Below are 15,085 nucleotides of genomic sequence, written 5' to 3'. Positions count from 1 at the left end.
CCCTCCCTCCCCCCTTCCTTCCCTCCCAACAGACTTAACAGCCAGACGCTGCTCTCCAAGCTGCTGGGCTAGCCATGTGCATGCTGCAGATATGCATAAAATAGAAGAAGAATCTGTTAAATTTTTCCTGCAACATCTAGATGTAAATGTATCCCATCACAGCTGCCAAAGTAAAAATTCACTTAATCTTTATATAATAATTTTAATACAAAAATAGAGAAGCTCAATAGCTAACGAAGTGAAAGCAGGTTGCCAGAAGCCCTCATGTGCCTGGTAGTTCTCAGTTAACAGATTTAGGTCAGTATATTCAGTAGAGACTGACCACAGCTGATACCTCTAGATCAGAGGTTCCCAACCCCCAGGCAACAGCCCTGGTACCAGGCCACGAAGTGTTGGCTACTAGACCAGAAGTCCAGAAGTGACTGGCATACTGCAGACTGGCAGCCGACCCTTTTTATACTCAGTATAAGAAAGGGTCAGCTGCCAGTCTGCAGTATGCCAGTCACTTCCAGTCTGCAGTATGCTGGTCTGCAGTTTGCCAGTCCATGGTCACTTCCAGTCCGTGGTTTGCTGGTCTGCAGTCTAAAAAGATTGGGAACCACTGCTCTGGATAAATACAGATTTTGAAGAGATTAAAAAAGACAGATTCTGTAATAGATTTGAAACAGGCCATCTGCAGACAGAAGAGGATGCAGAAGGGGGAGGTGTATACTGGTGCACTTACACCCCCCTTTGATTCCTGGCAGTGGCAGCAGAATTTCAGCTAAGTACAGATAGTCAAAAAGCCTAAGGCTGAATCAATTCAGTCTTTGCAGGTTAGTCTAAAATGCAAAGCTTAAACTGAAACGGAAGTGAACATATTTACCTTAATTCAGGAAATGCAGCCACATGACTGCAGTAGCTCAGGCCAGAAGCCAGGGGGTACTAGAGCATGGCTCTCTGGCACATAGCCAGCATGGGCTGCATGTTCGCTTCCTCTTCCTGCTATCCCCAAGGTCTCTGGAATTTGCAGTCCAAAACTACAGCAGCAAGACTCTGCAGGGTTGCTCATCACTTCTCCCTGCTTCCAGGTGCCTCTGGTATTTGTAGTCCACAGTTTCAACCCCTTGTCAGACAGCCTTCACTGCTCCAACTAGGGAGCAGACGGATGGGGCCAGCCCTGCTCTCTGGAGCAGACAGCACAGCCCAGCCCAGGGCTGGAAAGCATGCTGGGAAGCTGAAGGACTGTGATATAACTTGAACTAGGAAGAGGTCCGAGACAGAAGTTTCACAAACTGGTTTGACCCAACTCAGTTAAGTCTGATACTGCATTCAGCCTGGTTTATCTTAAACCAATTTCAGCCATTGTACATCTGGTTTATATGCATTAAGCCTCTGTTCTGTTACAGGTTTAAACCAGTTTCTGATCACTTAAACGGGTTTGTGTGTAACTTCTGTCCCTAGCCTTCTAGTCAGGCAGTGCTGAAGAAATCAATTAACCTCACAGCTCATTATAGTCTACCTGATCCCTTCTAAACATTTCATTCCACAGGTATTAATGACAATCTCTTCTTTTTAACTGTCTTGACCTTCCACCAATCAAGCTATCCTTTGTTCTGAAATGGTGGTGTCTATCAGGTGCTTCTGCTAATGAAGACCCTATTTCACAGCCCTGCAGATTGTTGTTTTGGTTTTTTGTTTTGTTTTTTTTTTTTACTCATTCCAATGAAATTATATTTGTTTTTGTTTCAATTTTAAACTGCATAATACAGCCCTAAACCCCTAGTACATTACTGAAGCTTCTAGTATATTTTTACCGGGAGAAAAATCTGTTGTTTTATATATGATGATGCACTGCACCATTTTCATACCTCTTTTCAAAATTATAGACCCACTCATGTCTGCCAAGTTACTGCAGATATACTTTCATACTTTCAGAACATATTTAGGGAAACTTTAATTAAGACTGGCTATTACCAAAAACAACTATTGTAACGTATTTTTCGGATAGTTATCAGTTAGTCCAACCCAAAGTCATTTAATACTGTATTGTCTTTTGAATCTGACTAGCCAAATATGCAATATGTACTTTACCTTCAAATCAAGCAGTTCCAAGAACATGATCCAAAGATAAAGTATATACTAGACCTAGTACTTTGATTTTTAGAAGGTAGAAAAAGTTTGAGATGATATATCTTTGTCTGATAATTAATAAGGCACCATCTAGTTTGGCAAACTCCATAAAAATATGGAAACTAGAGAAGCCTCCTCCAGATATGTTTACTAGGAACACAGTTTATATAAAGACATCATCACTAGTTTATAAATTAATTTCTTGGGATGGGAAGGGTAAAAACTGAATCAAAAGACCAGAAACTGAATTCTACAGTTGCATGAAAATCATCAGAGATCTAGGAAACAGGACTTATGAGGAAAGGCTGAAAGAACTGAGATTTGGAGTTTGCAGAGAAGACAGGGAGATCTGATAAGAGTCTTCAAATACCTGAAAGTAACTATCAGAAGAATGGTTACAGACCTCTGCGGCTACCTTGGTCTCAAACTGCAGCAAGGAAAATACAAGAGAAAAAGTTCTTCCTGTTTCTAACCACTGGAACAGACTACCTACAGAGGTTGTGGAATCTCCATCCTTGGAAGTTTTTAAGGGCAGGTTTAACAAACACTTGTCTAGGATGGTTTAGACAAGGTCAATCCTGCCTTGAGCAGGGGCTTGGACCATATGACCTCCTGCAATCCCTTCCGGCCCTATTTTTTTTATTCTTTGAATATGACTCCATCTCTAAATAGACCCATTTCTAAGTAGGGCACTCCCAAATGAAAATAATCTCTTTAATTTGTATTTACAAATAAATAATCTTGATCTTTATTAACATTGATCTTAAGCTGTCATTATTTCCATCTTCAAGGTTTAGTTTCTTTTAATTGTTTTATACACTGCATTTCACAAGCTATCAGCATTCTAAGATAGCGGGATGGGGGCAGGGTGGGGTGGGGTGGGCTGCCCACTGCGGGCTCGGGCTCCCACCCTGCTGCCCTTACCTGGGACCTCTGCACTCTGATGGCTGCAACCCAGCGCTTGCAGGACACGACAGGGCCACGCAGGAAAGCTGCTTGCTGCGGCAAGCTCTGCACTGCCCTGGCAACATGTCCCCTGTGCACAACCCCACACCAGCACTGTCCCTGATTGTAAAGGACTCTGGGGTCACTTTTTGAAAGTAGGCAGCTATTTCCACCTTTTAGGACTGCTTTAAATACTACTTTGAATTTTCTACATACTATTTTTTATAGTTCAACTATTATAGTTATTGGCTAACAAGTAGGTATTTAGCTATTGGCTAACACCTAGGTATTCATCCAAATATGCACGCATATTTTATAAAAAAAAACTACATCTTCATCCGAAATCTAGAACAATGATTTACTTTTAAAACTTCCTATACGTTAATGAGCGACTAAAACATGCTTACAAATATTTACTAACACCCAAAGACAATGTGTCCCCAAAAAAACAAAAAAAAACCCATCAACAACAACAACAAAAACTTTGGGGGAAAGTGAAAAAAAATCTAATTAAAAAAACTGAAAACAAAGTAATGTGATTATCATTTTTTCGTTGGGGGGGGGGGGGGGGGAAATCATACCTTCTTGTTCTACTCTTTGATCTTGATCTCTGAGACCTGTAGGATTTGCCTCTGCCTCTTGATCGACTACGACTCCGTTTTCTTCTTGATCCATATGAAGAACTACTGCTAGATCGGTGTCTGCGTCTAAAAAAATACCAACATTAGCAGCTCTCTCCTAATTCTATTTTTAAAAAAGACAGTCTAAATCTATTAGTTTTTATTACAATGGCACCTATGAAATAAGGGTCATCATAAACAAGCACAGTATCAGAAAAGAGTTTCTATCTCAAAAAACCCTCACAAGAAAGACACAGGTCACTTCATTCTGAAAATCCCTAAACAATTAAACAAGTGACTGTTACAGCCCGCAAGCTATGCTTGAGTAATATTCAGATTGCTTTTAAGCATGCGTTTTAGTTTCCTTCCATCTTGGTTCTTTGAAGAATGCTATGGTGAGTGTTTTGCAGTGTGAACTGAAGAGAGAACAAAGACAGGATTCTTCCCAACATCATTTGGGTATCTTGAGTCATCTTCAGAAAAGATTACTTCTTCTCATGTCTGTGAAGTGATAGATTATAGATAAGCTGACAGAAGACCTCCAAAGCATCATCTTTGAGACAGCCTGTCCATCCTAGAATCTTCCATAGCACCTATCACTCCTAAATCTAACTGTTGAAATAAACACAAGCTTATCCCATTGAAGACTTGGCAAATCGATACTAGAACACAGAATTAGATACAGAAGTAACATGAAGCCAATATAAGTTATAGAGCACTGGAACTATGCATTGTAAGTATGTCATCCTACTTAAAAAAAAAAAAATTAAAAAAAATAGGTTGCCTCTGGTATGAGTAGCGCTGCAGTAGTCCAGACTGAAAGAAGGAACTGGTAAATTACAATGGCCAAATCCTTCTCTGTAAGTGGGAAATGGATCCTTTTTGCTAATGGAAGATGAAGAGTAGTACTGCTGCTTTTGATTCTTAAGGGTCATATTAGATTCATTTCTGACCCTAACATGTAATTCTATCTTAACTGTCAAGGACAAATGTCCTAAACCGAGGGGAAAGCAGAAGTGCCTGCCAGAGTCTCAAAGCAAACACTTTGGTCTTTTCTGGATTCAATTTAAGTCAGCTGGTCTTCATCCAAACTCTAATCTCCCTCAAGCTCTGTTATCTGTGAGATAGCCGTGCCTGCACTGGGACAAAAGAGATTCATAAAGCTGCATGTCATCAGCATAGTGCTGGCATCGAAGCCCATTTCATCTCACTATGTCCCCTAAGGGTATTATGTAGATGCTAGGCAGGAGCAAAAAATAGAACTAGCCAACTTGCCCACCATTACTTGTGAGTGATTAAAAAGAAGAAACAAAATGAGGCTAGCCCCCCCAAAAAAATCTATAGATTACTTCCACAAGATACAGGTAGATCAGCAGCACCTTAAGTTAGGTCAAATGCAGCTGAACAAATTGTTTATTCTCATTTTGTTTTCCCCTCCCTCCATCACTAAAATATCCTCTATCAATGCACCTTTGTTCCAAGTCCATCTAAAGTCAGATTATGGGATAGTCAAAATATCTGAAGACTCTGGATGCTGCTGGAGTGATTCAATGGTACTTTTTCCTCATCAGAAAGGACAGGTGGGACAAGAAACGAAGCAAAGGTTATCAAGCATATTGGCTTAGTGTCTGTCTCCTGAGGATGCAAACTAACATATTATAAGGTTTCCTCCACACAACAACAACAAGAAAGTAAGAATGATAGTGAAAACAAGCTTGCATAGCTATCATTTTAGAAATCATTTCCATTAATATATATCTCTTTCTCCATTGCACTTTTGAATGGTTGGCTTTATTTTAGCCGCAGGTATAAACACAGTAATACATGACTGGCTGGGTGAAGTGTCTTGTGCTGTTAATGTTAGTGCATAGTCTATTAGACCTCTAAAATGGGATTGCAAATTCACAGTTAAAAATCTGACGGAACGGGAGGAAATATGTTATTTTTAATATAAATTTTATTTTTAAAGCTGCATTCACACCAGTAATGTTTTAAACAAGTTATATAGTTTTTCTGTGATCCAAGACCCAAAGATAATCTTGGTAGGAAAGCCCAAAATAAGCGTTTATCATGCAACATGTGGCAAGTACCAAGAACATGCACTGTATTCAAATATTTTTAGCCCTGCTGCATAGGTGAAGCTGCGTCATGTACAGATACATGTAACATGAACTTACCTTTTCTCATAAGAATGTGAACGGGCCTGGAGATCTCGAGACCGTGAATTCGACCTGGACTTCCTTCCCGATTTCTTACGGCTGTATGTTCTGCTGTCTGAGGAACTACTTGAAGATGAACGCCTACGGTGCTTCTTTTTTCTTCTGCTTCGATTCTCTTCTTCTGTGTCTGATGAGCGACGTCCCATTTTTACAGCTATTTAAAAAAAAATTAAAACCATTCTAAAATATAACATTGTCATGTAGAGTTTGGAAAACATTAAATGCATATGTAAATACCACTTTGTAAAAGTCAAAACACAAAGCATTGCAGGGGGGGGGCCGCTGACCTTTTATTTTAAATTCCTAGTCTGCTAATGGTTTTGTGAAACTTAGGACAACCTTAGACTTATAAATTAACACATTAAAATGAAACTTTTAAAATCTGATATTTCAACTCATATTAGCTGCTACAAACTTTGAAATAGCTCACAAGCAAGTTAATCACAGTCAAAATGTTCTGGTACAGCCACCTGCAACATCAACATTCTGTATTTTCTCCTTTTTATTCATTTTCTGTCTTACTCGGATATTAGTACTTTTACGAATCACTGGAAGGGATGGCCTTTAGACATGTGCATAGGCATTTAAAATCTGAGACCTTATAAGAAGACCAGACATTGTCAGTACTACCATATCTTTAATTACGTTTATGTTTAACTTGCAATTTTGTAATGAGAACCATAGTAATGCAACTGCATTGTCCACACAATGCTAGTCATTCAGTCATACTTTTTATTGCTCAGTATTATTGCTTGTTGACCATGTGATTAAGTTACTTGTATGTTTATGGACATATAATTAGAAGCTAAGTAACAGAAGAAGAAAAAGTTTATCTGGAACTTTTAAGCTATAAAATAAGAAGATGGAACTTCTTCTACAGTAATGCTGATTTAGATGTTCAGTTTAAAAACCACACAACTTTAAATGGTTTAATTCCAAAATCAGAGCTATAAATATTAAACTTTAGATGTGTTTCTTGATCCCCAAGGTGTTTATGTGTATAAAGTTTCAGGTTTATGGATTGTGATAACAGGGCTGTAAAAAACTGCCATTCATTTAATTGCTGGAAAGACAATCACCTTTTCTTGGTTTGAAACTCATAAGAAATCAGTTTTATTGCTGTCACTTCATGATTAAAGAAATAGTATGCCTCTTGAATTTTTCAGGCTATAAAAGTGGATAATGTTTTAAATCCCGTTTTTGTTCCAGAGGCACCACCCCCACCCACCCAAGACGTTAAGATTCCCCCTCCCTTCAACTAATGGTGCTTAATAAAGAGGCCTTCTTCCCAAGAATAAGTTTAGATATAACCAGACAACTTAAAATTGCTAAGAACACTGCAACCCACAATTCTTCACTATTATTATGACTTGTGGAGGCAGCAGTATAGACAGGGTTGAGGCATTTTTATCAGTGGTGAAGAGTTACATTTCCTGACTTTCCTAGCATAGACTAGTCTTTTGAACTCTTTCTCTGACACCAGATCTTTACCCTTCCCCATTCTTTTCTTCATATAAACAGCAGAACTTAATCACAACTAAAGGGAACTTCTCAATTATGCTCATTTAGGTGCATCCACAAAAAGGTTTAGATGCCCGAAACGGAATTAAATTTCAACCAAGTACAAGAGTAGGATGTACAAAACCCCTGAAATATCTAAAGGTCTAGGGAACTTAACTGTTAAAAATATAGGTGCCTGCAGACACATGAAGTTCTGTTTGTGCTCACTCTCAAAGCTGCCATCATCTTGGCAGGACCAAGTGTCTCAGCAGCAATCCTCAGTCAGAACTCATAAGGTTAGCATCCCTAGGCTTCTTTACACATACTCTGGGTTGGGAGAGGAGGGGTGCTTTGGAGTGACTCCTGGAAACCACTCTAATTAAAGCACCCACAGCATTTCATGTATTCAGAGCCCTGCGCTTCAAAATGCTGGCAGAGCACTTTAACTAAAACTCGTTAGATGAGCTTTGATTAAAGCACCCCGACTGCCATTTTCAAGCACAGGAATGCTGAATACACGTGATACAGAGGCTGCTGGAATGTACTAATTAGCACGCATCAGAGCAGGCATCAGGCATGCGTATAGGTGCCCCCTGGATCTAAGTATCCTGCGGCGCCCAACTAGCAAGAGTGTTCAGAACATGCCCAAACGCTAACACCAAGTTCCATATGCATTAATTCAAGAACAACAGGAGAACATGATGTCTCTCCCCTTCTTAAAATAGCCGAGTGCAGGGTTCTCAACCTTTTTAGCCCCAAGGCACTCAGACTCAAGGCATCCTTCAGAAACTGCCAGCTCTGTTCTTTCACTCCTTTTTTGACTTCAGAACTCAAAAAAATGCAAACAAGTCAGAACGCTTTTGACACAATGGAGTCCTATTTGAAATCTCTGGCCAGATCCAGACACACACGTGCAGGCATGTGCATTTCCCCAGGGACAAACAAAAGCAGCACAATATGTGCTGCGCACTCTGGTGTGCCACAAGTAGCCCCAGATGGGGTAGGGGAGGCTGAGGCCAGTACCTGGGCTGGCCCCCAACAGCCTTACATGGGTTTCTAGGGGTCTCTTGGGGCTCCAGCAGTGATGATCCATCAGTAGGGAGCCTGGCCACCAGCCAGAGCATGGCTCCGGCCAGACAGGCTCCAGTTTCAGGTAGTGCACACTGCCACCACATATGCCACCCTGCTTTTTTTGCTGAGGGTTTTTTTGGTACCAGGATTTTGTGGTGTCAGAAAAAACCCGGCACTGAAAATTTGCAGCACAAGTAATGCCTGCATGTGTGGTGTGTGTAGCACCACAGATGGGTCTGCGGTGCCACATGGACTAGAGACAGGCATTCAAAAAGCCTGAGCCTGAATTGATTCAATCTTTGCAAGTTAGTCTAACCTGCCTAGGCTGAATCAGTTTGTAACTGTACAGATATCCCCTCTGGATTGAAAAGAATACAGGCATATGCCTGCAGTGGCTTAAGCTAGAAGCCGGGGGGGCGCTAGAGCAGCCCTCCCTTCCCTTCCACAGAGCTGAGCTGAGGTGGGGTATGGCCAGGCCCCAGCAAGACACTCTGATTAGAGAGGGTGAGCGAGGGAGCCGGCAGAGATTTACACAGCATTTAGTTACACAGCAGGGAGTTGCATAGCATTTATCAGCCCATCAGCAAGACAAAAGGCTCTCTCATTAGTTCAAGCTCTTCTTAAACAACTTTTTCCAAGAAAGGAAAAGGGACATTACCAACTACCTGTTGATTAGCTCCAAAAAGCCCTAAGAAACACTGTCCTGTCTACCTTTGTCCCATCTCCCACAGCATGGACGTAGCCAGCATGTGGCACGCTAGCTAATGCTGAGAGTGTCTGTGTTAGACGGGGGGGAGAAATCCCTGCTTGAGCAGGGCAGGGAGACCAGAAGGAAGCCAGGCAGACCCTGCTGTACCTGCAGTTCCTGCCAGAGTTACAGCCAGGGAGTGTGGGGGGGGGGAGGATTTTGCTGGGCTACAGCAGAGATCAGAGCCCTACCCAGAGCTGCAAAGCATCTGGGATTCTGGGGGACTCAGGTTTATCTTAAACCAGCAAGAGGTCTGGGACAGACATTGCATAAATTGGTTTGACCCAAATCAGTTAAGTCCAATACTACATTCAACCAGGTTTATCTTCACCTTCTTGAAGTGTCGCACCCAGAACTGGCCTCAGTATCCAGGCTGCAGCCTCACCAATGCAGAGCAGAGCATTTCCCACTGCCTACCTTTGACACACAACTAGCATGCTGAGCAGCACAATTCCCACTCCTAGGCAATCAGCTCTCCCACTGCACTACATGGGGCTCTTAAACACCTAACTCAGGGCCTTGGATTCCGTTTCTATAGCCAAGTGCCTAAAATCTAGCCATTGTGATGCCAAGCATCACCATGCCCAGGTCCCTTTGTAGATCTACCTTAGTCATCTGTGGCTTCAGGTCCTCAGCACTCTGCAGGACTGTATCTTCAGCCAACACAGTCTGAGCAACAATCAAACTGGAGAACAAGGGAAAACTGAATCCAAAAAAAAAATTTTGTAGATATGTTCACCACTGTATGTGTATTGTTAACATGAAATAGTTTTGCTCATGCCATGAATGAGCGAAACCATTGTTCCACATTTTCAAAGGTTTACAACTTGACCAGATTTGGGCAGATTTTCAAGAGGATAGTTCAAGGACTTACCTGACCTAAAGGACTTTTCCTGACAAATTTAAAAGTCCCAACTCCTAAGCATGGGGATGTTAGAGAAACTCAAATGAAAGGTCACCAGAATTATTCTAAAATAAGCAAGAATGTTCTCTCCCGGCCTGTTTCTTGGGAACTACTGTACAATTTTGGCAGAAGTTTTCAAGAATGTTCAGCCTGAAGCAGCAACAAGGCCCAGAAAATTTCAGATGAAATGGTTTACGTCTGGCAGAGTTCTGTTGCTTATAAAATAGGTTTTTATAGTGGGAAAGTTATTCTAGTTCTATCAGCCTTGACAATAACATTGCAAGTAGCCAAGTAACTTCATGTACTGCATAGAAGAATTCAAACAAGACTAGTGGTAAAAAACAAAACAAAAATAATATTTCTATAACATCTATTCAACAACCAAATGTAGGCAAATTTCAGCACAATAAGAAAATACATATTGAATAACCTGGCTTCACCTCATCTCATCTTCTAAGTTTCTGGAGTTATTTTATTTAAGAGAATTACTCAATTTGAAACTAAACATACAAGCATATTTTTGTACTATATTTAACAAATTACAGGTTAAGAACAACCTTAACAATGTAATATTCCACTGCAGAAGAACTAATTTTCTGGTAAAAAATCCTCCTGTGGATTAGTTTTCAGCATACTGTCTAATTAGACATCTTTAGCTACCTCAATCAAATGGATAGCAGCTATAACATTACAACAAAGTTCACGTTACTTTGACATCAGGTCCCTATTACAAACAATGCTTGTCTACTGCTAGGAAACGTTGCTCATAACTAGTTTGCAGTGATCTCAAGTTTTGAGTAATTGCCAAGTATCTGCAGCATATGGCTCCTGATCCCTGTAAATAAGATCTTTCCAATATGATCATATTATCCAGATACTGACAGAAAAGGTGTCACATCCACTTCATTATCCCTTTTTCTTCCAGAGGCACTGGGCATGCCCTTTGGTAGGATAGAACACAGGATAACCACTTCCTGCCATAGTCATTCCTGATCAGCTCTGGATCTTGGAAAACCAGGGCAAAGCAGAAGTAATTTTCCTTTTCTGAAGGCCACTAAAGTTACTTTCACTGCATGGGAGGATTTTATTTTAAAAGAAAATCAGAAATGAACATCACAGAACTAGTCCAATAGAGAAAAATAAGAAAGGCAGCAATCTGGATTGTAGTTGCCATCCACTGACTGTCTAATGGCCTGTGTAAACATGTTCGTGGTCTCAGTCTATTTTCAAAATTACTATTACACAAAACTCTACAACACAAATACCAAGAAAGCCATTCATAAATGTCAACATCAGCAAAAAGGCCCAGGATAAGCCAGATATTCAACTACTTTCTCAACCTGAAATGTGACTCACTATAACAAGAATTCACAGGCACTGGCCATGATGCATTATTACTCTGTTACATCAGAATACTTCACTTGGAAAATGGCATCTAACTGGCATCCCTCACAAGCACTGAATTAATCTTAAATATTAAGAAATTACTTACCTTAAGTGAACATGTCAAAGGAACAATATGAATTACTACTACTACTGTTATTGCTACTTCTCCCACTGAAAGAGTTCATCTTAAAATGTTAAAGCACTTTACAAAGAAGGTTGGAATCATTACTCCCATCGTACATATGGGAAAAGTGAGGGACACAAACCTAACCAAACCTGCCCAGGGGTGTCAACCTCAAATGCATTTGTGGACCAGATCCAGACTACGTAACCTCTCATGGGCCAGACAACCCACTTCTGGGTCCAGCCTGTTGGGGCTTCTTGCTACTGCTGCAGCTGCCAGAGCTGCTCAGTGCCAGCTTCCAAGAAGTTTAATGTTGCCACCACTCAACCACTGACACCATGTGGCTACCACGTGGGATTTAAAGTTACTGCCTGCTGCTGATTTGCATGCCAAACAGCAACCAAAAACCAGAAATTTGAGTTCCCCACAAAAATTAGTCGGTACAGTGCATAGCTGTCTTACAGCACCTGCTAGGATTTATGCAGAAATATTAATAACTTTGCTACATAAAGCTAACAGAAACCACTACTAATTTCTTTCCTTTGCTATTCTGAAGAACAAAACAAAATGCCAAATGCTTTACATTGGTTTAAAGGTTACAAATCCATTTTAAAGTAATTTGAAAGAAAACCACACTGAGAGTTTAGACAGAGGTCAGCAGTGCCATAACTTCTTGGCTATGGGTTTATATGGATTAGGGCGAGCTTGGACAGATTTATATTTCTAATTATTAAAAGTTGTGTGTTTTATACTATTTGTTTAGCCAACCATTTTTAAAGCCCATCTTGAAGTTGAAGTTTGAATAAACAAATAGAAGCTCCTAAGCTTGCTGAGTTTTCTATGTCTCTCCTCTCTCCCCCAAGTTCACAAAACAGAAACAGCTAAAAGCAGAGCAAGAAAGTGCAACTTAGCTTCTGGAGTTTGCTTTGGCATCAACTGGAACAAAAAACACACAAAATCCTGCACTTACCAGGTAAACAAAACAAAAACATATTTTAAACCACTGTTTTAAAATGCAATTATTTATAATTCTATCTATATCCCAGATTACTATGTAGGAACCACATCTCACAGAAAAGAAACTTTTTCATCACTTAAGGCTAATTAGTGCTATATCTAAAAGTTTACCCCACACACACAGAGGATAATGTTTTTAGCTATTTTTTGTGCCAAAAAAGTATCTAGGCTTGTATCAGTGTGGGGCTTAATTGCTATGTAAGAAAGAGTTTTCACTGAAATGTAATCTTTATTTTACATGCTTTGCTTCAAAGGAGTGGGAAAACACACCAAGGTATTCTTCTATAATACTGGACTGAACCAAACATATTTCATTTTTATTTATCAGTTCAAACATATCTGCCCTCTTACTGACTCTATGGCTAGCGTTCCCTTATTTTTTCCAGAAAGTTATTTTTTATTAACTTGATTAGAAGTCACAGGCAAAACTATTCTTAAATGTAAATAGTGGCTCACGTGTGACAAATATAGTCTATATAAAGACTAAGTTCAGTCCTTTAGATCCAAACGTCAGCAAAGAGTTGGCAGAAGTAGAACAGAGGATGTATTACTGTGTGTACACATGTACAAGTGCATACAGGCAGGACTACATAAGGATCTTAACATATTGGGAGAAACTCACATATACCCAATACTTAAACTGGCACGTCTCTCTTACATAGGTTTTTCATTAAATCCATGTACACTTAGTTTCCAAGCTTTTACCCAGATTTTTCATCCGTAAAACCTTGGAAAATAAGCCGACGCATGCAGCCGTCTCACCTCAGGTGCTCACCTGCAGAAAGTTGCACAGATGCCCCGAAATCCCCATGGATCAAGCCAGATAAGGCTCTTTGGGTAAACCCGATATCTTTTATTAGGCCAACTCAAATAATTGGAAAATTTCTTCTTTGCTATCTTTCAAGCACAAACACGTTTGTGCCCAAAAGCTGGCTAGGAAGAATTTTTCCCCACTATAAGTTGGTCTAATAAAAAATATCAGATTTACCCAAAGAACCTCGTCTGCCCGGGGCCTGAGACCAACGCGGCTACAACCCACACCCCTGAAACACGGATCAAGACACATGCAACGGGCAGAAGTTCCCACACCAGATACCGATACACGACCCTGCCACATAACCGGGGGAGGAAAAAAAACTCTAGAGCTGCAGAAGCCAAACTCCTGACGGTGTCGCCCCCGGCGCCAGGCTCCGGCGGTTTCCAGTGACAAACCCACCGACACCTGACAGGACAGGAGGGAAGGTGTCTGCTGCACAACCTTCCCGCATTGGCTTCCCAAAGCACAGCCCCGGGGGGCCGTAGTCTGAGTCCCTGAGTGCCTGGGGAGAGCAGAGAGGCGGGGGCCGGGGCGGTGTCCTGGTTTCCGCGGGCGGTGAGGGGGAGCCCGGGGCCTGCGGAGAGCGCCGGGACCTGCCAGAGACCCACTGCGGGGAAGCGCGCGCGTGGGACCACACGCACACGCAGGTGTGAGCACGCACAGGAGCACATACCTGCCCGGGCGCGCGCGCACGCAGGCACGCACACGCACGTGCACCCGCGGGCGGGGCTGGGGGGCCCTGCACAGGCCGCTCCAGGGCCGCCGCGGCCCGGGTTTGAGCTCAGCGCCTTCCTGGTGCCGCAGCCAGGCAGAGCCAAGCCATCCCGGAGCTCATCCACCCGGCCAGGCAGAGAGCGGCGCTCAGGAGCGCCGAAGGCATCGATCGCCGCGTCTACATGTCTCTCCGCGGAGGCTGGCCCGGATCGCCCTAATTGTCATCACACAAACAAAATATTAATTAATGGATGCGCCCTGGGCCCGCGTGAGGGTTCTTTTTTTTTTTAAATCCAGCCACGAGTGGTAAAATTAATGTCCCTTCTTTAGCCAAAAATGCTGGAATAAATCACAGGGCTCTGTCTCTATAGGGTACACTATGATTAAAATTGCAATGATTTATTTGCAAATTGCTTTAAAATGCTGCGTTTCTCCTTCCCCTGGAGGTGATGGGCTGCTGGGGGTGGGTGCAAATTAGTTTCTCGGTTAAAGGCACTATTTCGGCTGGGGAGGAGGAGAGGGGACTGTTGGAAGGAGGATGGGGGGGGAAGAGAATAAAATTTATAGTTTTTCATTTAAGCCAAAAGTAATTAAAGAGGCTCAATATTTCCTGGAATTCATACTACATCGACATTTTTTTCCCCTGGCAGAAAAATCCATTTCCCCTCTTTGCTGCAAAGACAAAGCACCTGAGGTGCTGGAGGAGAGTGGCCGGTTTGCTTTGGTTCTGGGTGGGGGGTGAGAGGCAGAGGGGCTAAGTCCCAAACCTGTCTGCTTTACACGATCTGCAATTATTCGCAGGCAGCTGAGATAAAATAAAACAGTTCACTCGGTAGGTCCTACTAAAAAAGATGCTCGTGTCTCCTCCAGTTTATAAGAGGGGAAGGGGGCGGGGGGGGGGGCGTCTT

The 15,085-nt window shown here is 41.8% G+C and overlaps 1 protein-coding gene across 1 annotated transcript in view; it reads right to left on the bottom strand.

The window, feature by feature from the left end:
- RSRC1 (arginine and serine rich coiled-coil 1) overlaps nt 1–14,192 on the bottom strand; it is a 329,106-nt gene extending 314,914 nt beyond the window's left edge. The window contains exons 1-3 of the mRNA XM_025215036.1: nt 14,137–14,192; nt 5,855–6,050; nt 3,639–3,764 (exon numbers count right to left, since the gene is read on the bottom strand). Coding sequence (XP_025070821.1) covers nt 3,639–3,764; nt 5,855–6,042 — 314 coding nt within the window. The 5' untranslated portion in view covers nt 6,043–6,050; nt 14,137–14,192. The remainder of the gene's footprint in view (nt 1–3,638; nt 3,765–5,854; nt 6,051–14,136) is intronic.
- Between the last annotated feature and the right edge of the window lie 893 nt (nt 14,193–15,085).

The sequence above is a fragment of the Alligator sinensis genome, unplaced genomic scaffold (genome assembly GCF_000455745.1).
Source record: "Alligator sinensis unplaced genomic scaffold, ASM45574v1 scaffold60_1, whole genome shotgun sequence".
Lineage (NCBI taxonomy): Eukaryota > Metazoa > Chordata > Crocodylia > Alligatoridae > Alligator > Alligator sinensis.
This window is presented reverse-complemented; position numbering and strand designations above follow the sequence as displayed.